This window comes from Zychaea mexicana (assembly GCF_025766255.1).
Source record: "Zychaea mexicana strain RSA 1403 chromosome Unknown BDB00scaffold_91, whole genome shotgun sequence".
In the NCBI taxonomy this organism is placed as follows: Eukaryota; Fungi; Mucoromycota; class Mucoromycetes; order Mucorales; family Lichtheimiaceae; genus Zychaea; species Zychaea mexicana.
In genome coordinates this window covers 23306-48907 of record NW_026516754.1, presented here as the reverse complement: position 1 = coordinate 48907, position 25602 = coordinate 23306, and the positions used below count along the sequence as shown (strand labels likewise).

Here is a 25602-nt window from a genome sequence, read left to right as displayed (position 1 = left end):
TTGTTTTAGGTAAATATCACTTATCTGAAATGGTTTGTTGAAGTTAATTCTCGATTTCCGATGCGCGAATTTATTGCGATCGATTGTTTTATTTTCTAGAATCAATAACCTCGCATTGGTTCCACAAAGTATGAATGTAACAAGTCGTTATAGTTTCCACAAGTGTCAATAACTTGTGATATGTTAAGTGATACAAATAATTCATTTATTCTTCAGTGTTATTTTGCTCTCTATTATTTTGACTACGGGTGAGTCCTACAAGTGCTGCAATTACATCTGCAATCCGCTCCTCTGCTCTGACCCTTCTATCTTCTAACTGTCGTTGGCTTTCAGCTCTTCTGTTTTCAAGATCGACCATCGCTTGAAGCTGCTGTTGAAAACGTCGCTCATCGGCCACTTCGCGCTCTGCGTCAAGTGTACGTTCTTGTTCGGTGAACTGTTCGAAGATGCTGTCAAGTTTTTCAAACAGCTGTTCACGGCCCTGCTCATGCGCCTCCAAAGCTCGCCGCCCAAGTCGTTGTTAACTCGTCGTCGCTGCGCTGGTGGTTGTTCCGCATCATCTGTGACAGAGTTGCCGGCATTTGCTTCATCATGAGTTCGAACCAGGTTGCCTTGACGATTTGAATCGATCGTTACTGGCGCTATCACACTAGCATCGTCTTGGAGAAACGCCATCATCGCATCGTAGTGAGAGAACCTCTCTTGATTACGTCCTCCCCCATTTCCAGTCTGATTCGTTTCCCCAGTGAGTCTTTAGAAGCGTCGAAGGAGCTTATCCCATTTCTTCTTGCAAGCACTTCTGCTACGTCGATGTCCAGAACTGGTATCCTCAATGAACTTATTGTAGATCTTGTCCCACCATTCCCCTTTTTCTTAGTTGCTTCTACCGTTCTTCCAGCGAGTATAATATTCTTCGACAGCGCGGATCAATTCTTCTTCTTCTTCTCCCATCCAGTCAGCAGTCGATTCTTCTTCCCTATCATCACCAGAGCCTACTGTATCGAGGTCAGAACCTTCACTGGCTTCAACCGTTTCTGGTTCTTGCTGTTGCGTGACGGGAGGCGTTGGTCGTACAGGTTGACTACCGTTTCTTGTGTTAAAACCTTGTGTTTCTGGTTCTTGCTGTTGGGTGACAGGAGGTGTTGATCGTACAAGCTGACTACCGTTTCTTCTGTTAAAACCTTGCGTAGCAGGAGACCAAATAATAAAATTGTCGCTCATGATAATAAAAGAAGATAAACGAAGTTGATGTGATAAAATAAGAAAGGGATAGATTTCGATGTAATTAGCGTTTATTACTTCTTTATCCTGCCTATTTATATAGCCTGACATGCGGTAGGCATTTATAATAAGGAAAGTATTCATTTTATGCTGTTTGGACGGTCAATCGTCTTTTTTTGTTCAATATCTCTTACTACTACTTGGAGATGTGGACGAAAATAGTAATAGCATGGTCCGAACGCCCGCAAAATTGCTCTCAAAATGTCCGTATGGACTATCACAATTTTGGTAATACCTTACTTCTAAATCAGGACCCCATCCGAACGGCCGTTCGCCCTTTTTGAGAACACCCTAACAGAGAAAAACTAGGAAAGAGAAGAAAGGGAACAAAGAAAGGACTCATGTTCGTTTTGCATGTCACCCCAAAATATGGCGAAGACTGTTTCTTCTGACCCCTAATATCAATTGCATGCAGAAGAACATTCTGAGTCCCCCTCCCCTAAACACTCCTCTTACGAAACAGTACACACATAACTACTTTTGCCCTCCCCATACCCACACAGAAACCGTGCAACCGATTTATTTTTCTAATGGTGAGCCCAAGCTGGCAGCGTAGACACCACTTCAGGTGCTAAATCCACTGCTCTGCTAACCCTTGTTCTACCAACAAGTGCTACTCGTTGATTCCGGAGACCAGCACCAGTAGCCACAATCTCGTCCAATTTTGCAAAAAACTCGTTTGCCTACAGATGTCATCAGCTCCATGACATAACCTTTAAACACTCATGCAAGCGTCTTACCCTATCGGTACGCCATTCAGGCACCAGCACCAACAACTGCTTCCCATTGATGCTGCCTTCCGTGTCTGTCTCTTCATCAGACTGGCACTTGTGCTGGAGCAACCGAGAACCATCTGGGTAGAGCTCACCGAATTGAGCAGAATGGTTCTCATGAGCTCATAATCACCGTTGCAATTTCTTATATATATTAAACATTACCTTTATTACCAACAAATAGCCAAATTCTCACCAATTAATCTATATGACCTTACCGTATTGCGTCGCTGATAACGTCGCCGAACCACTTTCAGTTCTTCTGCAGCGGAAGGTGGTCGTCGCGACTTCGTACGCTCGTTATCAAAGAACGTATACACCATGTCCAACAAACGACGCTTGTTGACGTTGATATCGCTCAAGCTGTTTACGTACCTGACAATCAGATCACGAGCAGCGCGATTATGTGGATCTGTGAACACAGTCGAGAAACAGAAACCACAATCACCTAGGGTACGATTGTAGTCGCGGATGGCCTCCTATCAAACACATCATAGTCATCAATGTACTGCTAATCCATTGCTCGCCGTTGTATAATTGTTTTCTTACAGAAATAGTTGGCAAATGGCCTGGCATGCTCGCTGTTTGGACCACACCAGGTTCTTGCTGCCCATGCTCAGGACGCGCTTCGGACAGGTGCGAAACTGTATCACCTATCGACGTGAACCGTTCGCGCAGCAACCTGTTTTCCGTCTCCACCCTTTGCAGCTGTTCTTCTGTCAATGCACGCTCGTAAGCAGTAGCATTCTCCTGCTGGATCGCTACACGACGAGATTCGGCTTCGCGCTCTCTTTGCACGTTGATTTCGCGTATAGTAGGCATCTATAGGATAACTCAGTACATGCAATGACAATGTACTGCCAGCAACTCTCTCTATGCTTACTTTGGCTGTTAGCAACAAGCAGTCGATATCAAGAAAAGGATCTGATTCAGGAGAGTATATTTTTGAGAGCGTCTTTTATAATGACTTTATGTTTTGCCACTCAATTAGTTTATATTTGCTGCAGATGAATACTATTATTATTGTTTGCAGTCGGACCAATGTGGATCGGATTGGGTTTGGTCACGATGTAGTGCACTGTGTATTCATTCTTACCTTTTTTAAGGGCGTATTTTCAAGTGGATTACTGCTCATCGACTATGGGTGCTACTATACATGCTCTTAAGAATGTAGCAAATTCAAGCGACAAATTGCCAGCAGTAAATGTATATGAATGGCGTGGTTTACGATAAAGGTTCGTAAAAGTAATGGTACGATAATAAAGTAGCACAATATGGATTGTGTTAGGGGAGTAATCAACGATCTCACTTGATGCTCTTCCTTGCATACTTAGACTTCTTCTGTGCATTGTTTCTTACACTTCCTTTTCTTATGCACGGCCTGTCACTTTTCACTATCATCATGGCTATTGCACAGGCCACCACTTTCTTCAACGGTTTAATATCCAGTGCTAAGGGAACGCCAAGTGGATACAACTTTGTCATGCTCAAGGTGTAAGGTGGTAGGTAAGATTGGAATACAGAAAGATGGATAAAGTATTGGTTGGTGGAATCGACGCGCTACTTGTATAATCTATGGCAAATGTTTGGATCGGATTTTGTGAGTGTGCATGTGATGAGTACTTTTTTTTTAGCTCACTGGATTCCCTTTCTCTTTCCTCTTCCTCCTCCTTCTTCTTCTTCCTCTCACTACGTAACAGATACAACAGCCAGTTTTTATATATATCGATTTTTATTTATGGTCTTGTTTGAAGGTAATCCTCTTGGCTCTTATTCTTTCCTTTTTACATTTTTCTATGGTCTATCTTACTTATACTAATACACGCCTTCATTATACCGTTTCATACAACACAGTTCATACTAAGTATCCTTATGGGAACCGAAGAACTGATCCAAAAGTCGGGTCGGGTCGGTTCTGGTCAGGCTGGTTCCATGGAAGAACCAAACTGGAACCAACTCGGTTCTCTTTGCTTAGAACTGAGGAACCGAGTATAGATTCGTAGTGTCATTGCAATTGAATGCATTGACTGTGCAAGAGTAATTGTGAATGGAGAAACGAGTAAAGTTGTTTTTTTGACTGTTGGTTTATTTATTTCTTCTAAAGAAATCGATATATTTTATAACTCATATCTATCTATAAAAAAAGAAAGGTTCGAAATGGGTGGAAAAGGAAGTGTAAAGACAAGAGAAAAGGGACGGAGTCGGCAGGAACAAAGGAGAAAAGAGAGAAAGCCCAAAAATTTTATGCGTATTGAGTTCAAAAGCATCAACTTTTTTATGGTTTCCTCCGACAAACGATTGTGGGTGTACGGTAGCACATGTCGAGCTGCCGAGAAAGAATGCTCAGAAGGAGTCGATGTTGCTGGCACCGCCAAGTACTGCACAGCCATGTTGCTTAAGTTCGGCCATTTCTGTGACTGGGACTCCTAGAAGATAAGCTCTGTGTACTTGCCTGCTTCCACCATTGGCATCATCGGTTGTTCGCTAATGTATTCCTCTAATTCGTCTTGGCTTCGGTCGATCCAGTACAACGCATACATCTACTATAGCTGCTCGCTCACCTCGATATCGACATCCGCGCGATCCTTGAACGTCGACCAGGTATCCCAGACAATTTGCTGGCTATACTCCTGCTATTCCCTTTCCCAGCCGCTTTTAGCCCACCAAACAAACTTTGGGCTAGGATCTATCGCAGTCGCGCACGCATAAACGTTAGACGTGTCAGTCTTGCCGTAGTACTTTCGTAGCTTAACAAGACCGACTTCCGCTGCTTCGCATAGGTCGATAGGTGTGGATGGGCTGGTCTTATAGTCCTCAAGCCTGTCCATCAGATGGTTGTAGCAAAGGATCGTGAGGTTGATGGTGGCATGAGACTTGCTGGCAGACAACCTCTTGGTCACTTTTTCGAACGGTTCAAGTAGAGCACAGATTTGCTTCCGGCACTCCCATTCTTGTGCAGTCAACCTATAGTGTGCCAGCGCCTCAGTGCACATTGCGTTGTAGCCAGCCTCAACCGCGATAGCTGGCATGATCATTTCAAACGTCGAATTCCAACGAGTACAGACATCAAGAATGAGCCTGAGTTTGGGACAGCCTTCATTGTTCAAGGTATGCACGAACTTCTGTAAGCGTTGCGGTGACGATCTAAGATAATAGTTCAAAACCTATTAATCACTTGAAAAATAGTTCAATGCATATTCAACTGATCACTACCTTATCTTAGTAACACCGCTTCGTAATTTGACCAGCACATTAGAGTTGGTTGGCACTTGTTCTTCGTCGTCGTCAACGATTTCTTCTTCTGGTGCCTGTGCTGAAAGACCTACTCGCAGAATATCCTGAACTACTAAGTTAAGGACATGTCCAACGCAAGGGATATGATGGATGTCTTTTCGCAATGGCCTTTGGTTTTGTAAGTTGTTGGTGAGCACATAGTTTTTGATAAGTATCTTAGCAAAGCAGCATAACCTCAGTAACGTACCAATCTTTCTCTTTCGCGCGCCGTTCGATGACGGTCATCATCTTGGTTATATTCGATGCGTTGTCACTTGTGATTGTGAAAAGTCTTGAACAAAGATCGAACTCATCCAAGACTTTTAGGAAGGCGTCAGCAAGGTTCTCTCCAGTATGTGGACCTTCCAAAGGCTGAAACCCTAGGCGAACTTCTTACAGAGTCCACGTCGATCTGCACATCCAGTGTATGGTCACACTCAGAAATTCTTGCCGGAATGGGCTGGTCCAGCTGTCAACGGTGCAAGAAATTTTTGGAATGCTCTTGAGTAAGGCAGCAGTTTCTTCTTTGGCTTTGACGTATTCTTCGTCCAGCTATTTCAGTGAAAGTTAAGTACATGTCTTATGTCTGAATCTTTGTTCAGCAAAACACGAAACGAAGTTTACCTTTCTCGACATACTGTCAGCATTCAAAAGCTTGACAGATTCTTGTGTAGGTGCTGATTGCGCCATGTAGAACAACTCCTGCAATTCTTCGCTTTCGGCCAAAGTAAACGGGAGCTTGTTCTTGACCACGAATTTGACGAATTGTCGTTGGAAGGCGCCCTTTTCAAACGTACGCTTACGCTTAAATTCGACATACTGGCTCATTGGGCAGGCTTGGCGCTTGTTCCCCTGAACGTATGGACCAGTTGTTTGCGTGATTTGATGGACATTCTTCAGGCGCTTCACAAGCCCAGACGTATTACCTTGCTTTGCGTCGTACACCTTATTGCAACTAGGCCGCCGACACTTGATTTTCGGTTGACCATTGATAGAGACACACTTGCCGTATTCATGAGTGAGAATCTAGCTGCTTACTGTCGGCTTCTCTTTACCGCTGGTGTCAATGTTCGCGTCGTCGCTGGCAAGCTGTGTGATTTCTTGGTGGTCGATCATAGAAGCAGAATCATCGAAGCACTCTTCATCAGTGTCTATTACATGCGAACTGACTGCACGTTGGATTGATCACGAGCTAGGGAAGGAGGAACAAAACTTTATAACGAACGACTTACGTTGGATAAGGACGAATTACGGCCAGACTCTCTCTATAAAATGGTACTATCATCAGCTGGTTGGAGGTGATATTGCATACAATGGAGTATCCTAGATTAATCTTACGCGATCAGAAAGAGCACCACAGGTGTCGTCAGAGCTCGAGCCAACTGAGTAGTTTGGCTAGGTCATTGCGTTAGATGTGATATAAAAAGGTACAGATATAGAGTAGAATGGTTCAAGCTATATATAAGTAAATAAATGAGTTATTTTGCTCAAAAATAAATATATTGCTTTTATACTTTTCATGACGCGTTTAGGATCTTGATACCAAAAGGCAGCTTCTCTTCAAATAGTGATAAGTAATACCTCGCCTGTCATTTCGTAAAAGGAAGTTTTTAGAAGTCAGCAGCATGCTGAGCTGTACCACTGCTGAGTGCGCGATTTTTGCTTTCAGTGTTCTTCCTTTTAATCGTTCGTCGTGTCCATTCGTTATTAGTAGTATAAGTACAATTAGCACTGCTGAGCACGCAGCATTTAATGCTGCGAACCAAACCAAAGGCACATCAAAATTCTCTTCTCAGCATTTTATACGCACGTCATTATGTAATTGATCCAGCAATCTTTTTTCCGGCAATCCCTGAAATCCCCCCACCAGATCAGTGGTTAGAACACATTTTAATACTTAAAGTCAACAATCAACCATGCACGATCATACTGTATATCCACAAGAAATAAAACACATTTTTCTTTCACAAATTTTGCTATGCAATACAATAATTACGTCTTCACTTCAATTCACACAATCATCATTATAATCTTGTGTAATTCCATCCCTTTTGAAATTGCTGTTGAAGAACTCGGTTCTAATCTCGGTTCTTGGGTCGGTTCTCAGGTCGGGTCGTGTCGGTTTTGATGTATAGTGTACTTGGGACGGTTCTAGCAGAGAACTGTCCCGGCCTAGCCTGTGAGGACCCTTAGTTCGTACTTTATACTTTTTGAAGCTGCTGTCGCTGCCAGATGTTATATATAGCTAGAAGAGCGTAAGTTTCCCTTTTTTCATTTTATCTACTATATACCATTTATCTATAACCCTGACTAGCTACAATCTACCACCCATCTCATCGTGCCACATATACACTACGAACTTATTTATGCCTTGCTTAGGCTTCCTAACGTGATGAAATGGAGTGCTACTATTACAGCTGACTCATATAGATGATAAGGATCAAGGCCTTATAGGTATATGTATCTTTGTTAGTACTCTTTTCCTATGACATATGACGATCTTTGATTGTCTCTGCACCATTGGTATATATCAAACTGCTCCTTTCGCAGCCAGTCTTTAACTCCTTCATCCTATGAATTATGCATTCTGGATTCTTCACTAATAATCTTCATTGTGTCTTTTAGATATGTTATCTCCGAAATCATCTATGAACATCTCCTTCTGCGCTGTTTTTTCTTTCACTTATAACTTGACTCAACACACATTTTTCTGTAGCAGGACTGCCATCCTTTGCACTATCTCTTTTCGACTACAGCCTTCCTTTTAAAATCATCAAATAACATAGACTTACATTTGACGACGTTCGTTTAATGTTCTATAAGCATAATCTTGTATTGCTTTTTATACAAAATATAATAAAAACGGTTGTAGACACCTATAACAATATATATATTACACATGACCATGAATATGAAAACCAATAGCATGCTTTGTCTGTTTACTCCATGTGTAATAAAAGAATGAAATTATGCAATGCATAATCCTTCTTTTTACGAACCTACTACAGAAGGCACCCAGTCTATATGCAATGTATAGTAAGACCGTTATAGACATCTACATAGATGATGTAATCAAATTATGAGCTTGGGGGACTACATGCACATAAAAATATCAAGGTATAAAGTCGCCTGCGGCGACCCTTGGCAAGGCGTTCTATACTTGATACTCCGTTGTGTGTAATTAAACTCAGTATCACTCTCTTAATCATCAACGTCACGTGCCTCGCTTCGCTCGGCTGAATGAGCACCCACACTGTGCTCCGCGTCATTCAAAGATTGGGCTCCCGTAGACCCGTGAGGTGGGGCAAGCCCCTATAGATTTCAAGTGTGGGAGGCTGGATCAGTATTTTCATATACAAAGATGAATCAGAGTTTTGTTGTCTTATCCAGCACAAGATTAATATGAAGTATCCACACCTGATACTCAATATTAGAGCTGTATCAATAGAATTATTTATATATTCTTAATTGTAAATGTTATTACAAATACAAAGAGGAATGGTGCGATGCTGAAGCTGTGATATTAATATTATCAGCAGTGGTAGCATGGTCAATTTCAAGGGCCATACTTTTATTTCCATTTTCAGAAGCATGACAGACAGACGGTCAAGGAAACACTAAAGGTGATTTCATAATCCGTATAGAACGTCTAAAAAATACAATGCAAGAAATATGTTTATTACTCTTTCGCCAAGGCGTAAATACAGCAGTAGATGTGTGGATGTTAATACAGTGGTGTATGTGTTTGCAGTAAATGTCGTAGCAGGGAAATTAGTAAAATATGTGTCAATGGATATGCCGGACCGTGTTGTAGATATTTCTGGGGCAAGGGCGGGTAGTAGTCGATGAGTAGCCAAGAACTGTAGGAGTCGTGAAGTGCGAGCATCCTCTGGGGAGTTGAGATTTATGTTAAAATCTCCAGCGAGTATATGTGCAGTGTTTTGATGGTTTACAAGTATTTCGTCCAACGCAGCAATCAAGGTGTCAATAGGAGCTTGAGGCGAGGCATAGATGCTCGATACCATCAAGGGCCCACTATATACGATGATTGACATACTGATACGTGCATTTGGCGAGTAGCTATATGCACGTTGAACTTACAGAACCATGCTACTGCGAATATATATTGCGGTACCAAAGGCTCGTTGGCTTAGAGACTCTACGGTACTACTGTCTTGTCGAGTTACCAAAGTAAAGCCGTCGATAGCCAGCTCTTCGTCAGTACCGCTAGGTGAAGTCCATGTTTCTGCAAAGAGCAAGAAATCAGACACCAAATACACTTTATCATTTTTGACAAGATCTAAATGTTTTCGTAAGTTTTGTACGTTGTGAAATGTGAACTAATGACAGTTTCTGCGATCATTGTGAAGAAACTTGAAATGCGGTATCAATTTCATTGTTTCTTGTCTCTGTAGTTCTGCTACCAATCCTTCCCTAGGTCTTGATGGTAGATCCCAAAATGTCCCAATAAGAAATTATCTAGCAGCTCTTCTTGCTCTCGAGCATGCTACATAAAGCAAATAGCAATTGAGTGTACATCTGGGTAGTATAATTACTACGGTATCGTACATCTGACCTTGTGATTTGTGGATAGTTATTGCCTATACTGGCGATATACTGATAATTTTAGTTTTTTTAAATTATTATAGGTAGTACCAACTTTATTGGTAGTAAGAATTTTATAGTTTGTAATAATATTTTAAAATTAATCTTGAAAAATATATTTATGTTAAAAACAAATTATTTATATTTATTATTATTATTAAATAAATAACTTCTACTTTTTTTAATTTTATTTAATAAAATTATGAGAAATTTTTATAATCCTTTAAAACATAACTTTTCAATCTTTCCAACTATTTTATATTGTGGAATTAATTCCGCATCATCATCCTTTTTTCTTTTTTAAGATATAGATTTTAAATCCGCATTATTATTTAAATCTTATTTATAAAATAAATAAGACATGGATAAATTTCCACATTATAATTATATTGCGGATTAGAAAATCTGCATTATTATATTTTTAATTAAACTCAAGATTTTCAATCTTTCAAACAATTTCTTTTAAAAAAAAAAAAAGTCTAGAAGTGGAACAAATTCCGCAAAATATCGGAAGATATATGTATGTGTGTTTAATTGTTTTATTCTATTTATCATAATTATATAATCAAAATTAAAAAGTATGATTTATTTTACATTTTTATTGTTTCAAAAATAAACATGTTAATTAAGTATTTAATTATTTCCGATTATTTTTTCTATAACTTAAAAAAAAAGAAATAAAAATCTTTCTAAAATAGATAAAACGGAATTATTTTATTCCATTTCTTTTTTGGAAATTAAAGTCTTAGTATGGAAATTAACAAAATAGATTTTTAATTGTATTTATCTTCGGGAGTTGAAATATTTCCCAGATAGGAAAATAATTCTTGGCATTAGATCAAAATACGTAAAATAATTGATCATATGATCAATATTTTGGAAACGTATTTTTTATTTTACATTAATTTTTTTCTATGGCAGAATACTTGAAACTTTATAATTTGAAAAAAAAATTATAGGTTATAAAATTTATATTGCTACAGATATACCCGCACTAGCACTACTAGAAATTGACGACACAAGACACCCATAGTTGAATTGGTCCTAGGCTTGATGAGTTTTAACTCCATCTCCAAAGGTGTCCAACCTAAGATGTCGCACTGCTCTATTAAGTATCGATGCTTTTCTCACTGTTTTCTCCCTATTTGCTGGTCATCAAATTCAATCCAAATTCGAAGTGGTCTTCGGTCCCATCAGTCCCTGTGGGTAGCAAAGTCGAAACAGCACAAATACCCAGTGGCACCATTCACCAAACCATCGCTGGTGTCAAGATTGCATGTCATCATGTATCTTGCGTCAATGCATAAGAAGATATCTGTTGGTAGACCCATTGTTTCATTGTAAGCTGAATCTCTGACCCTATCCAACATTTGCTGGGGGGGTAACCTTTAGTGTTATGTTTTTAGTGAGATTATAAATACGTAAAAAATTATAAGTAATATAATTTTTAAGTAATTATAATAAATCATGAAATTAATTTTTTGTTTAAAAAAAAAATTTCTCAAACACTATAAGATTCGCAACCATTAGTGTTAGTCTTAACTATTGTGTTTTAGAAAAAACAGGCTAGGAGGTATGACGACGCCCAGTTCGATTAAAAATCAACGGAGTTAGATTTTTATCTGAACGCTTGACAGTATTAAGAGTAATAGATAAATTAGTGGCTTAACACTAATCTATCTTATTAAAATAATAAAAGTTACGTATTACACAAAAAAGGAAATATGTGTTCCTCTGCCAGATATTTTATCCTCTCTTCTGCGGAGGTGTGTATAAATTGCTTGCTACACAACACGTTTTTTCTTTTCTTTTTTTTCTTTCAGTAATTTAGCGATCTAAATTGAACATGGCAGCAACAACAACAAACAAGTATCCGCCACGCCCTACAGATGAAGAGATCTGGGCAAAAGTACTCACTACGAGTCTATACGTGAGGCCTACCCCACTGGAATCAAGTACCTCGCATTCAGCTACAAGACTCTGTATATGGAACCAAACGCGTGCATGGGTGAAATCGACGAAGCAATTGCAGAATTTCACCAGAATAAACAGCACGCTATGGAGAAAACCAAGAAATAGTTTTTTTTTTGTTATAATAAACTTTAGTTTGTCATATTTATGCCTTAAGTAAACGAGCGAAGCGAGTGAGTTCGGGTTTAGAAGGAAGTGTGGTTGGGGGGTACACCCCAACAGGAGGGCTCGCGGGGGAGAACGTCCCGCAAAAGTTTTTTTTTTTTTTTTGATCCCAACGCAGTAATAGTCAAACGTTCTTTTACTTTTAACTCTCTGACATGTCAACACCCATTTGTAACTCTTGCGGTTTGCCGGGCCACCAACGCGTAACTCATCGTGATTGCCTGAACAATCCTTCTAGATTGGCAATGCGCCAAAACAATGAGAATGATGAGCGCGATTTCGACATTGTTCGCGAAGCGCCAGAAGCTGTGCCTGTCTGTTCCAGTTGTGGGCAAGAGGGTCACTCACGAAGGTCACATCGTGATTGCCCTAATAATCCGTCAAACAACGAGAATCTCACGACACCTACTGCTGCTCCAGTTCATGTATGCTCAAGCTGTGGACAAGAGGGTCATTTGAGACGCACGCACAGAAGCTGTCCTAATAATCCTGCAAACCAGATCGAGCAAGAAAACGTTAGTTACTATTTGGATCTTCACAATGACACTGATGATTACTGATGACGCCGTTATAATTTAGCTTCATAGTATTGCCCGCGTTTCCACAAACTCCCATCCACTGCGCCATTTCATTGGTTCCATGGATACTGAATGTAGTAACTGCCATGCTCGCCTTTGGATCCAAGAGCGTGTATCTCATAGCTCTCTCCGCACGCCACGTTTCAATCTTTGCTGCCAACAAGGGTCGGTTGAGCTCCCACCCCTCAATCCAACACCTCCAGAGATTTCACAATTGCTACGTGGTACTGATGCTGCTGCTGAGGATTTTCGTACCAACATCCGAGTATACAACAGTGTTCTAAGCTTCACGTCTCTTGGTGTCAACGTTGATCAAACTGTTGCTAATTCGCGTGGTGGAGCGTACAATTTCCGAATTCATGGAAGTGTCTACCATCACATAGGTTCATTGCTACCGGCTGAAAATAATAGACCCGCCTTTGCTCAAATTTACGTGCACGATCCATCCACTGAAATTGCCAATCGACACGCCGTTTCCCCTGTACGCCTCAATGATTCCACTCTACGCCAATTACAGGCCGTAATGCATCGTATCAATCCTTTTGTCGAATCCTTCCGAGATATGAACGAAATTGCCCGCGACCAAGGGGTTGACAATGTTAGAATGCTCATCAGATCAGAGAATACTCCAGACCGTCGACGTTACAACGCACCAACTGCCAATGAAATTGGTATCCTTATCGTGGAAAACAATAACGAGGATGCTGGCCCATGCGATATTGTGTTGAGAACAAGATCCAATGAGTTGCAAAGAATTAGCGAAATGCATCGCTTCTATGATGCACTTCAATATGTTTTGCTTTTCCCTCAAGGTTCGTCCCTGCAATTATTAGCACTGTCTATTAGTATTTTGTTGTATTGAGATTACTTTAGGTGATGAAGGGTGGGCGATTAACGCAAACTCAAATAATCATGACATTACCATAATGGAGTGGTACAAATACCGCCTCATGGTTCGTGACGGTGCTGATGGTGATGCTGATGCCAACGATTTACATCGATTCGGAAAGTTATTCCAACAATTCATCGTTGATATGTATGCGAAAATGGAATCCAACCGCTTGGGATTCATACGTCTGAACCAAGATCGATTGCGCTCCGATCTTTACCGCAATGTTGTAGACGCAATGAACGTGGGTGATAATGACTTGACCAGCGTTGGAAGACGTGTTATCTTGCCGTCATCATTTATCGGCTCTCCACGCCATATGCAGCAGCTGTACCAAGATGCCATGAGCATTGTGCGTCGCTTTGGCAAACCTGACCTTTTCGTTACTTTCACCTGCAATCCGAACTGGCCAGAAATTCAAGATTCCCTTTTACCGGGACAGCGTGCCCCTGATCGCCCTGATATCACTGCACGTGTTTTTAGACTGAAATTGAAGCAGCTGATGGAAGATCTCACGAAGAACATGGTCTTGGGCGATGTCGTTGCACACGTTCACACTGTCGAGTTTCAGAAACGTGGCCTCCCACATGCGCACATATTGCTTATCCTTTCGGACGAAGACACGCCACGCACAACTGCTCACTGTGACGATATCGTTTCGGCTGAACTCCCCGATGCTGAGCGCTATCCAACTGCACGTGCGACTGTTGAGCGGCATATGATGCACGGTCCATGTGGCATGTTAAATGCTCGATCCCCGTGCATGGAAGACGGTAGATGTACAAAGCGATATCCTAAAGAGTTTCACGAGGACACGGCAATGAATGACGATGGCTATCCTGTGTACCGCCGACGTAACAATGGAGACTATGTTACGAAACCAGGAAATATCAGACTCGACAATCGCTGGGTGGTCCCTCACAACATCTACCTGTGCGCCAAATATGATGCGCATATCAATGTGGAAATTTGCACGTCTATTCATTCGATCAAATACGTCTACAAGTATGTCTATAAAGGTCATGATCGTGCATCTGCCGCAGTTGTACAACAACAAGTCAACAACGATCCTGCAAATGCAAATGGGAATGACGAACAACCGGTCGATGAAATCCGAACCTTTCTTGACGCACGCTACGTTTCTGCTTCAGAAGGATGTTGGCGACTGTTTTCGTTTTCCTTACACCATGAATATCCTGCACACCAGCGATTGGCGGTTCATTTGGAAAACGAGCAGACAGTGAATTTCGGAGACGATGAAACTCCTGCCGAAGTCGTTGGACGGGCACACGAAACCACGCTTACAGCATGGTTTCAATACAACCAAGAGTATGAGCATGCCCGCACGATTTTATACCCTGATTTTCCAGAACGACATGTCTTTGTTTCTGCTCAACGTCGATGGAAAATTCGTGAACGTGGTTTCAATGGCACCATTGGTCGTATCTACGCTGTCTCTCCTCGCGAAGTAGAAAAGTACCATCTTCGACTTTTACTTTATCATGTCCCTGGTGCGACATCGTTTGTTGACATGCGCACAATCAACAAAGGTACTCCAGAACAGGAGATCCTGCCTACTTTCCAGGCCACTGCTCGACGCCTTGGTCTTCTAACCGGCCAGCAAGAATGGAGTGATTGTATGGGCCAAGCAGTCACTTACCAGCAACCACATGCATTACGGCGGCTTTTTGCTATCCTTTTGGTGTTTTGCCATCCTGAAGATCCTTATGCTTTGTGGTTAGATCATCGTGATAGTATGGCGGAAGACTATCTTCACACTGCACGTCAGGACATGAACGATCAAAGTTTGCAATTCACAGATGTCATATATAACCGCGCTTTACTGCAAATCGAATCCGTCATGGTTCAGTTATCGAGATCACTGCGAGATTTTGATGGATTCGTTGTTCCAGAGCCTGATGATGAGGATGATGACGTCGGTGCTGGAGAGCCTTTGCTCATCCGCGAGCACCGTCGATTGACAGCACGTCTGGCTTTACAGCCTCAGCGTCAGCTGCAATTCAATGAGGATCAGCAAACAGTTTTTGATGCTGTGATTCGCTCTCTCGATGCTCCCCAAAACGAGCCCAAACTGCACTTTGTTGACGGCCCTGGAGGAACTGGAAAGACATATCTTTTCAATGCTATACTTGAAAATGTCCGGCGCGCTGATGGTATCGCCCTTGCAGTGGCCACAAGTGGTACGGCAGCTCTTTTGTTGGATGGAGGACGTACGGCTCACTCAACCTTCAAGATTCCATTGGAGGTGAATCGAACGTCTATGTGCAGTTTTACACCTCGATCTGACACAGCAAGATTAATTAAAATGGCGCGTATCATTATTTGGGATGAAGCGTCCATGATAAGCCGCGACCTCATCGAAACTGTGAACCGGAGCATACAAGATACCATGCGCACTGAGGATCCTGCCCTTGCTGATGTCCCTTTTGGCGGTAAAGTTGTTGTGTTTGGCGGTGATTTTCGTCAGGTATGACCTTAATTTAGCACTAAGGTTTGGGGTAGTCAGAGTTAACAATGGGAGCACATCGGCATACGGTTTAATATTGTCTTATGTTATGAATAGGTCCTTCCTGTAATTCCGAATGCTGAGCGCCCGCAAATTGTCGAGCAATGCTTGAACAGAGCTACTGCGATTTGGCGCCATGTTACAGTCCACCACTTACGCAATAATATGCGTGTTCAGCAAGCTGCTCATACAGCTGATGCTACAGAGCTACGCGAATTTGCCGAATACCTACTTCGAATTGGTGATGGTGCTGAGCCATTAGTTCCAAATACAGAAGATAGAGTCTTAATTCCTCGCCAAATGCTGATGCCGCGTTACAACACTAACGAGCTCATTGACGTTGTGTTCGGTGATCTGAACTCACCAAATGTGGACCGTGATTTTCTAACCAGTCGTGCAATTTTGACACCTAAAAACAAGGATGTTGCTGTTCTGAACGAGCGGGTTCTCGATCAGTTTCCAGGCGAATACCTTGAGGAGTTAAAAAGTGCTGACTCGGTCGACGATCCAGAGGACCAAATTGCTTACCCTCCTGAACTCCTTAATTCCCTTGATCCATCCGACCTTCCACCACATTGCCTCAAGCTTAAAGTTGGCTGCCCAGTGATGTTGCTACGAAACTTGCATACTGGAAATGGTCTCTGCAATGGTACTCGATTGATTGTTCGCTCTGTCCGCCGATATGTCCTTGAAGCCGAGATTGCCACTGGACCACAAACTGGCACAATTGTTCTAATTCCACGCATCACCCTCACACCGTCGCAAGCCCGTTGCCCAATACAATTCAAAAGAACGCAGTTCCCTGTTCGATTGGCATTCTCAATGACAATCAACAAAGCCCAAGGTCAAACTTTTGACAGCGTTGGTCTCTACCTACCAGAGCCGCCATTTACACATGGCCTCCTATACGTAGCAATGTCTCGGGTCCGTAGACCATCTGCCATCCACATTATGGTCGATCCAGAAAACTCTACTTCACCTGATCAACCTGGGCTCAACACAAGAAATGTCGTATATAATGAAGTTCTTCTATAACTCATATACGAGCATTTATGCTTTTCTCTCTCCATTACCATTTATATACTGTCCCTCTTTCCGTTGCTTCATATAGTTCTCTTTTCCATTTTTCCATTGACTTCACTCTACTCTACTTTATTTTTTTTAATCCCATTTCAATACTTAGATTTCTCTTCTTTTACACTCATACCGAACATATATTATGTACTTATACTTACAACTGATAACACATAACACATTAGAGTAATGTAGGGTTTCGGGTGCTTTAGCAGTTAGGGTTTAGTAATATGCAAAGCGAAGTTGTTTAGGCTTGAATACTTCAAGATCACTGATTCAGCCACGAATAAGCAACGAGAGGGGGGTTTGGGGGGCTTGCCCCCCAACCTGGGGGTCAAGGGGGGAACCCCCTTGCGACGCGTTCCCGTTGAATGACACGGAGCGAAGCGGAGGGGCTCATTCAGCCGAGCGAAGCGAGGCAGGGACCGCTAGTTTATTATTATGATTTAATACTCATAGGGGAGCTGATGGAAATGCATGTTGAGGTCCAGCCTTACTAATAGTGATACGCCACCAAATCCTGTGTTGCTTCGTTCATATATTGTTGCATAGGTGTGGTACTGAAGCTAGTCAGTAGTGAACCACCCACGGATCAAGAAAGTTTCAGTAAGAAAGACCACATTGAGTATCAATCCCTAACAATTAAATATACTATAAACAGTAATTTAATTTTAGTCAAGGATGATAATGTCAAGTTAGGCTGCATCCAAGTATTCCTTACCTAAAGGAGGGATATGCTCATTACCATTCTACTACTATACGTTTTGGATTAATCATAAGAAAAGGTTATTATTTTAAGGATTAAACATGTTTTTAAGGATTAAAAAATCATATATGAGTTAAAAACTTTTTAAAAAAAATATAAAAAGATAAAAACTTTAACAGATTTAAAATAAATGTATATAGATATATAAATCATTCTTAAACTATTATATTTGTTTTATCAATGAAACCTATTTTATATATATTATAAGGATTAATTCCTGTTAAGGTCTTTTTAGATGCAAAAATTAACAATTTCTTCAGGCGATCGGTTGATACTAGACGCGTTCAATAAACCAATACGCAGCTGGTTTATCATTAATCTTAATCCATAGTGTCCGCCTCATCGTTATTGTTGACACTCTTGGGTGACAACAGATTGCGAGCTTCATCAACTGACGAAATCGATTGATGACGACGACGAGATGCTGGTTTGGGACATTGCTGCTGGAATTGTGTCCAATATGCAACATCAATGTAGTGGTGGTCATCTTCGGGTAGTGACGTAAAGTGGCGCATGATTGCGACAGCGAGGTGCTTTTTCGGCATACGGACGCACAGTGCTAGCATACGCTTCTGGTATAGCTCCTTGGCGAGTGCTGCACGTTCTGTTTCCGTCTTTTCAGCAATTACTGCTGGGTTGCCGATCGTTGATGCTGCTGTTGGATTGAAATCGTCTTTGGGTATCGTTTTCTGCTGCTTCAACTTTTCTCGGAGCTCGGATTCGTACAACACATGGATCAACAGACCCACCACTTCATGTGCTGGGAAGTGTACGTCTATCACGCGTTCTTGGTCGATCTGCAATAGTTTCAACGAATGACGGACTTCGCGGTGCGTGACCCGTCGTGGTGTGGGTAGGTACACGACGACGTAGCCAGTTTTGTCACATGCTGGTTGAAACAGTCGTTGTGCGCGCTCGATTTGTTTGGGGGAGGGGGGAACCACCTTCTTTTGCTTTTGGGCAACGTGTTTTGCAGCAACTTTGGCGTACGACGACTTGGCCGTTTTTGCAATCGACTTCTGCTGTTGCTGTTGCTGTTGCCGTTGCTGTTGCTGTTGCTGCTGCTGCTGGCGTTCGATTTTCTTGAACTGTTGCTCAAGACGACGGGCTCGTTGTTCTTCAAGACGCTTCGTTACTACTACTCGCTCTTGTTTGCGTCGTTCGTATTCTGCATCCGTTAGTGCCCAACGTGATTCGCGTGCCCCAGTTTGGTCAACTTCCATGCCTTCGACAGGATGATCCACAGGTGTTACAGTGGGTGCTCCTGCTGTTGTTGCACGTTGCATAGCATCCTCAAGTTTGGCGATATGGGCGTTAGCCTCTTCGAGTTGCGAGCGGAGCTGTTGACTCTCAGCAATTAAAGCATCCATTTGCTTTAATTGCTCCTCGGCGTTGTGCATTCTTCTTTCGTTCGTGGTGATGCAGGTCTCCATTTCTTCGAGATGAGCCAAGAACGAAGGTTGCTGGCGTAGGACTGCTGCTGCTGAGGCGACTGAGGCGATTGACAAGGATGATACCATTGAGTGGTCTGATGCCTGGTCAGCCCAATCATCATCCTGTTGTTGCTGGATTTGCTGTTGTTACTGCTCGTGTTGCTGCTGTTGGCGCTGCTTATAGACCGCGTATATGCCCCGTGTTGCGAGGCGGCTATTTTTGGCGGTACACGGTGTTGTTGTCGATGTTGTTGTGTCCCATCGGGTGATGCCGCTAGCATGTGGGCTTGGTGAACGGGAAGTATTAGTGGTTTTGTTCACACATTCAGAACGACGAAGGCTAGTGCGGATGCCGCTCATTGGTGCGATAACGGGAATGCGGGTTAAGGTACGCGTGTTGGTGATGGCGGTGTGTGTTGTGTTTAATTTGCTTTGTGCAAGCACGTTGGTAATTTCGGGTTGATTAATTTTGTATAACAGTGTGGTTGGGCGGGCAGAAAAGGTAAGTGTTGGGGCGGGATTCGAACACACGACCTTTGGGGGAGTGGGTTGAAAAAAGTATAAAAAGAGGTGCTTTTCGCCGCACGCGATGCTCGACAGATGTCTCCCCGATCTTAGCTCAGGTGAAAAAGTATATGTTTTATTATGTGGAGACTAAGTGATCCTCGCCATTGGGCATTTTGATCGCTCCCTTGCGGTGCATGAATGATTTTGACAGATTAAATATAAAGAAAAATAGAGTTGGTGACACAAGCTGAAAAAACCCAACGTGGGGAAAAAGCTTGGCCTGAATGAGTAAAAAGAGAGCGTGGAATAGGAGAGGATATACATATAGAGTATATGGTCTGTGCAGGAACGTAGGAGATAAGATATAAGAATATGAGAGAGCGGTGATGTTGAAAATACAGGAGGGGTTTCTATCTAGCTAAGGGTATTATAAGATACAATAAAGACGGGATAGAAAGAAAATAGAGGATGTGTGTGTATATCGTGGTGAAAAAAGTGTGTGGGTGAGCGGCAAGATGTGCTACACTATTGTTGTTGTGTTGTTGTTGCTGCCTCAGGCCGTGATGGCAAGCTGAGGGCTTCTTCTAGTGGCGGTTCTAATGCAAAGTCGCCATCAGGGTGACAAAGACAGTCAACTTCACGTAGAAAATAGATTAGCGCGGGCCAAGCTGATCGCCATTTGTCTATATGAAGGCCAGCTTCGGAACGTGGTAGTGAATTCATGATGTGGTCCACGATATGCTGATCCAGAGGAAGAGCAGGGATCGGACCAAAAGCATCTTTGAGCGCAGTGAGTTGCTCTTGGATAAACGGACAGGAAGTAAAATGGTCGCGCTTAACCTGTGTCTCTCCACACCTACAGGATGGCTCAGGAAAGGGAGGCAGCCAGAACATGCGCCACTTTACCAGTCGATGTCGATCTTGGCTATGTGCTGGCAAATAGAGAATCGGATCTACTATCCGAGATGACCGGAGCACCCGGACCGTTTTCTTGGTTTCCCGGCGGACAACCAATTCCTCGTCTCTTTTTTCTCGGATTGCGCGGCCTACTGGGTTTTCCTCGTTTCTTTCGTTTTTCAACCTTTTGTACAATTGGTACAGCGGGTTCCACGATGTCAGCGATAACCATTGCTTGTCAGGGTGTGTGTGTCGCAAATGTGTCAGCTCAACACACCGTAACATTGCTGTGGTTGGCAGTTCTTGGAGACGGGCTGCAAACTTAAGCTGCAACGTACGAATATGAATACGCATCGACGGCAGGTCAGCCAACACCATAGGCACGATTGTTGGCATTTGTCGCGTTGCTTTGTGGTTAAGCGCCATCTTGATACAGCTTTTTTGTGCTGTCTCGATTTTCTCGATTTCCGCAGTGTTGACACCGGCTATGGCCAGGCCATATTCGAGCACTGGTCTTGCAAAAGTGCGGTACAAGCGTAGAGCTGCCCAGATACCAAGCGCATATTGGTGAACACCGAGACTTTGCAGGGTAGCTATAGCACCTGTGGCTAGTTGCGTCCTTTGTGACACCAGGAATGTTCTATCCAGGCCCTCCTGGTTGAAAGGTACGCCTAGATATTTAAAGTTGGCGACAAATGGAATAGGGGTGTTGTAGAGCTTGTATGCTAAGGCTGGTGGTTCTCGGTGTTCTAGCACAGCAAGCTCGTCAGCAATGTCGTCGTATGTTGTTCGTGGTGGTGGTGGGCCGATTACCGCGCATTTGGCAGGATGCCATCGATACCCCAGATCTTGTGAATGTTGCTCAGCAACTCAATGAAAGCGAACCATATCGTCAGGTGCAGCAATAATAGCAACATCGTCAGCATACAATAGCGAGGACACAACGATGAGCTCAGTATCTGGTCGATTTGCTCCTGGACGGCCATGGTTCGGTGGTGTGTATCGTATTTCTTGAGCAAATGCCTCTGTCAAATTTGCCATTGGTGGTGCACGCAAAATCAACGGGTGAGTGATGACAGGGTGGGCGATACGGAGCTGCTTTGGCAAGCTGTCAATGAACACGGCATACAGAAGAGGACTAAGAATAGATCCTTGTAGTACACCGCGGCGAGGATTGATGTGTCGTGATTGATGATTCTGGAGGATGACGGCCAGCCGTACCTCATTGAATAGATGTCGGACGAGATGGAACAGAGCGCTCGGCAGGTTTCCCTGCAACGTTGACCATATGACGTCTCTATCTACAGAATCATATGCGGATTTGATGTCGAGGAAGGCGATGGCGGGATGAAAGTCGTATTGCTTCTTGAAATGGCGCACCAGCATATTTAAGGAAAACGCCTGATCCAACGCACCACGATTTTGTCGGAAACCACCTTGCGCAATGTCCAGCATTGGCATATGTTCAAGCAAACGAGGCAATAAACAGCGTTCGAGTAGCTTACGAAAGGTGCTGGTCAAGCTAATCGGTCGATAGTTACTGGCCTCAGTTGGATCGCCTTTCTTGAAAATCGGAACGACTTGGGCAGTACGCCACGACACGAAAACCCATGACCAACGCCAACATACTGTGAACAGCTGAGACAAAATCACGGCCAAGGGAGCGGCGATCGGCTTCAGCATTGCACCGGTGATATGATCATCACCGGGTGCTTTGCGAGGGGCGAGCTTGCGGATGGCGGTCTCGATATCGACAGGATGAAATGGTTCATCAGGGTCCGATTCACGACCAAAGCGGATCGACCATTGTGAGGGCGGTTGTCTCTCACCACCAAACACGCCCGACAGATGCGACACCATGACCTCAACCGCCTGCTGAGGCCCATGTGGATGCGAGAACGTGTGGCTGGTCTGCCGATTGCGACGCATATGCTTGATAGCACTATTCATCTCGGCAACTGGTGCTTCGCTGATCCGGGTACAGAATTGCTTCCAGTGACGGCGACGAGTGCTTCGCAACACGGAGTTGAAGGCTTTGTGGGCTGCTTGGAACTCGGTCCACCTTTGGGCTTTCACGACGATGTTGTTCGGTGCTCGGCGCCACCGACGGTACATATCCTCTCGATGGTCTGCGCGTTCTTGTAACTCTTCGGTCCAAAACCATCGCCAGTGCTTTGGCCGCATCTTGCCTCGTGTGACACTAGCATCAAGTGCTTCATATATCGACGCGAGTAGATTAGTGCCAGCCTGTTCTATCTCGGCGACAGGGATGACGGTGTCTTCACTTGCAAGTCGATTTGAGAGGCGGTCTCATAGTGGATCGGATAACCGGCGAAATTCTTCGACATACAATCGAACAACATCCGGATCCTCAAATCGTTGGAGTTTCCAGTGTTGACGTGCTGCATTAGGTTCAGGTAAGCGAGGGATGGCGGTGTGCGGGGCGAATTCAAACACACAAAAATGGTGCGGTGTGTTTAATGAAACATTATCGTATATCTCCATATGCGGATTGTTGACGGCCTGTGCGCGAGATATGAAGAGGTCGATGATGCTGGTGTCTTGGTGGTTTCGGAAAGTCGGTTGCCCATATGCCAAAGACTGGTTCCACACGTGGAGACCGTTGTCCAAAAGCCAGGACGAGAAACCATTGTTGGTGCGCGCGTTGTTTTGAGTGTCGCCTATGGTGCTCATGCGTGCATTAAAGTCACCAAGGATGATTGTGTTGTTGTCAATGCTGAGACGGTCCAGCCGTTCAGTGACTGCGGTGTGCGGAAGTGTTGGTGGTAAGTACAAGGCATGGATGGTGTACATGCCGAGTCGGAGTGAGAGAGTGTTGTCGTTGTGGTGGGGGAGTTGATGGAAATGCATGTTGAGGTCCAGCCTTACTAACAGTGATACGCCACCAAACCCCTTGTTGCTTCGTTCATGTATTGTTGCATAGGTGTGGTACTGAAGCCAGTCAGTAGTGAACCGCCCGCGGATCAAGAAAGTTTCGGTAAGAAAGACCATGTCAAGGTCTTTTTGGATGCAAAAATTAACAATTTCGTCAGGCGATCGGTTGACACCAGACGCGTTCAATAAACCAATGCACAGCTGGTTTATCATTAATCTTGATCCATAGTGTCCGCCTCATCGTTATTGTTGACACTCTTGGGTGACAACAGATTGCGAGCTTCATCAACTGACGAAATCGATTGACGACGACGACGAGATGCTGGTTTGGGACATTGCTGCTGGAATTGTGTCCAATATGCAACATCAACGTGGTGGTGGTCATCTTCGGGTAGTAACGTAAAGTGGCGCATGATTGCGACAGCGAGGTGCTTTTTCGGCATACGGATGCACAGTGCTAGCATACGCTTCTGGTATAGCTCCTTGGCGAGTGCTGCACGTTCTGTTTCCGTCTTTTCAGCAATTACTGCTGGGTTGCCGATCGTTGATGCTGCTGTTGGATTGAAATCGTCTTTGGGTATCGTTTTCTGCTGCTTCAACTTTTCTCGGAGCTCAGATTCGTACGATACATGGATCAACAGACCCACCACTTCATGTGCTGGGAAGTGTACGTCTATCACGCGTTCTTGGTCGATCTGCAACAGTTTCAACGAATGACGGACTTCGCGGTGCGTGACCCGTCGTGGTGTAGGTAGGTACACGACGACGTAGCCAGTTTTGTCACATGCTGGTTAAAACAGTCGTTGTGCGCGCTCGATTTGTTTGGGGGAGGGGGGAACCACCTTCTTTTGCTTTGGGGTAACGTGTTTTGCAGCGACTTTGGCGTACGACGACTTGGCCGTTTTTGCAATCGACTTTTGCTGTTGCTGTTGCTGTTGCTGTTGCTGTTGCTGTTGCTGCTGCTGCTGCTGCTGGCGTTCGATTTTCTTGAACTGTTGCTCAAGACGACGGGCTCGTTGTTCTTCAAGACGCTTCGTTACTACTACTCGCTCTTGTTTGCGTCGTTCGTATTCTGCATCCGTTAGTGCCCAACGTGATTCGCGTGCCCCAGTTGGGTCAACTTCCATGCCTTCGACAGGATGATCCACAGGTGTTACAGTGGGTGCTCCTGCTGTTGTTGCACGTTGCATAGCATCCTCAAGTTTGGCGATATGGGCGTTAGCCTCTTCGAGTTGCGAGCGGAGCTGTTGACTCTCAGCAATTAAAGCATCCATTTGCTTTAATTGCTCCTCGGCGTTGTGCATTCTTCTTTCGTTCGTGGTGATGCGGGTCTCCATTTCTTCGAGACGAGCCAAGAACGAAGGTTGCTGGCGTGGTACTGCTGCTGCTGAGGCGACTGAGGCGATTGACAAGGATGATACCATTGAGTGGTCTAATGCCTGGTCAGCCCAATCATCATCCTGTTGTTGCTGGATTTGCTGTTGTTGCTGCGTGTGTTGCTGTTGTTGCTGCGCGTGTTGCTGCTGTTGGCGCTGCTTATAGACCGCGTATATGCCCCGTGTTGCGAGGCGGCTATTTTTGGCGGTACGCGGTGTTGTTGTCGATGTTGTTGTGTCCCGTCGGGTGATGCCGCTAGCATGTGGGCTTGGTGAACGGGAAGTATTATTGGTTTTGTTCACACGTTCAGAACGACGAAGGCTAGTGCGGACACCGCTCATTGGGGCAATAACGGGAATGCGGGTTAAGGTACGCGTGTTGGTGATGGCGGTGTGTGTTGTGTTTAATTTGCTTTGTGCAAGCACGTTGGTAATTTCGGGTTGATTAATTTTGTATGACAGCGTGGTTGGGCGGACGGAAAAGGTAAGTGTTGGGGCGGGATTCGAACACACGACCTTTGGGGGAGTGGGTTGAAAAAAGTATAAGAAGAGGTGCTTTTCGCCGCGCGCGATGCTCGACAGATGTCTCTCC

General features: G+C 43.9%; 1 protein-coding gene across 1 annotated transcript; it reads right to left on the bottom strand.

The window, feature by feature from the left end:
• Positions 1-8910: 8910 nt before the first annotated feature.
• BDB00DRAFT_876544 (uncharacterized protein) lies at positions 8911-9690 on the bottom strand (the record flags this gene model as incomplete). The annotated part of the gene is made up of 4 exons (XM_053127491.1): positions 8911-8976; positions 9059-9362; positions 9429-9554; positions 9653-9690. The coding sequence occupies 4 exons, from the start codon at positions 9688-9690 to the stop codon at positions 8911-8913; spliced, it is 534 nt and encodes a 177-aa protein (XP_052975533.1).
• Positions 9691-25602: the final 15912 nt, after the last annotated feature.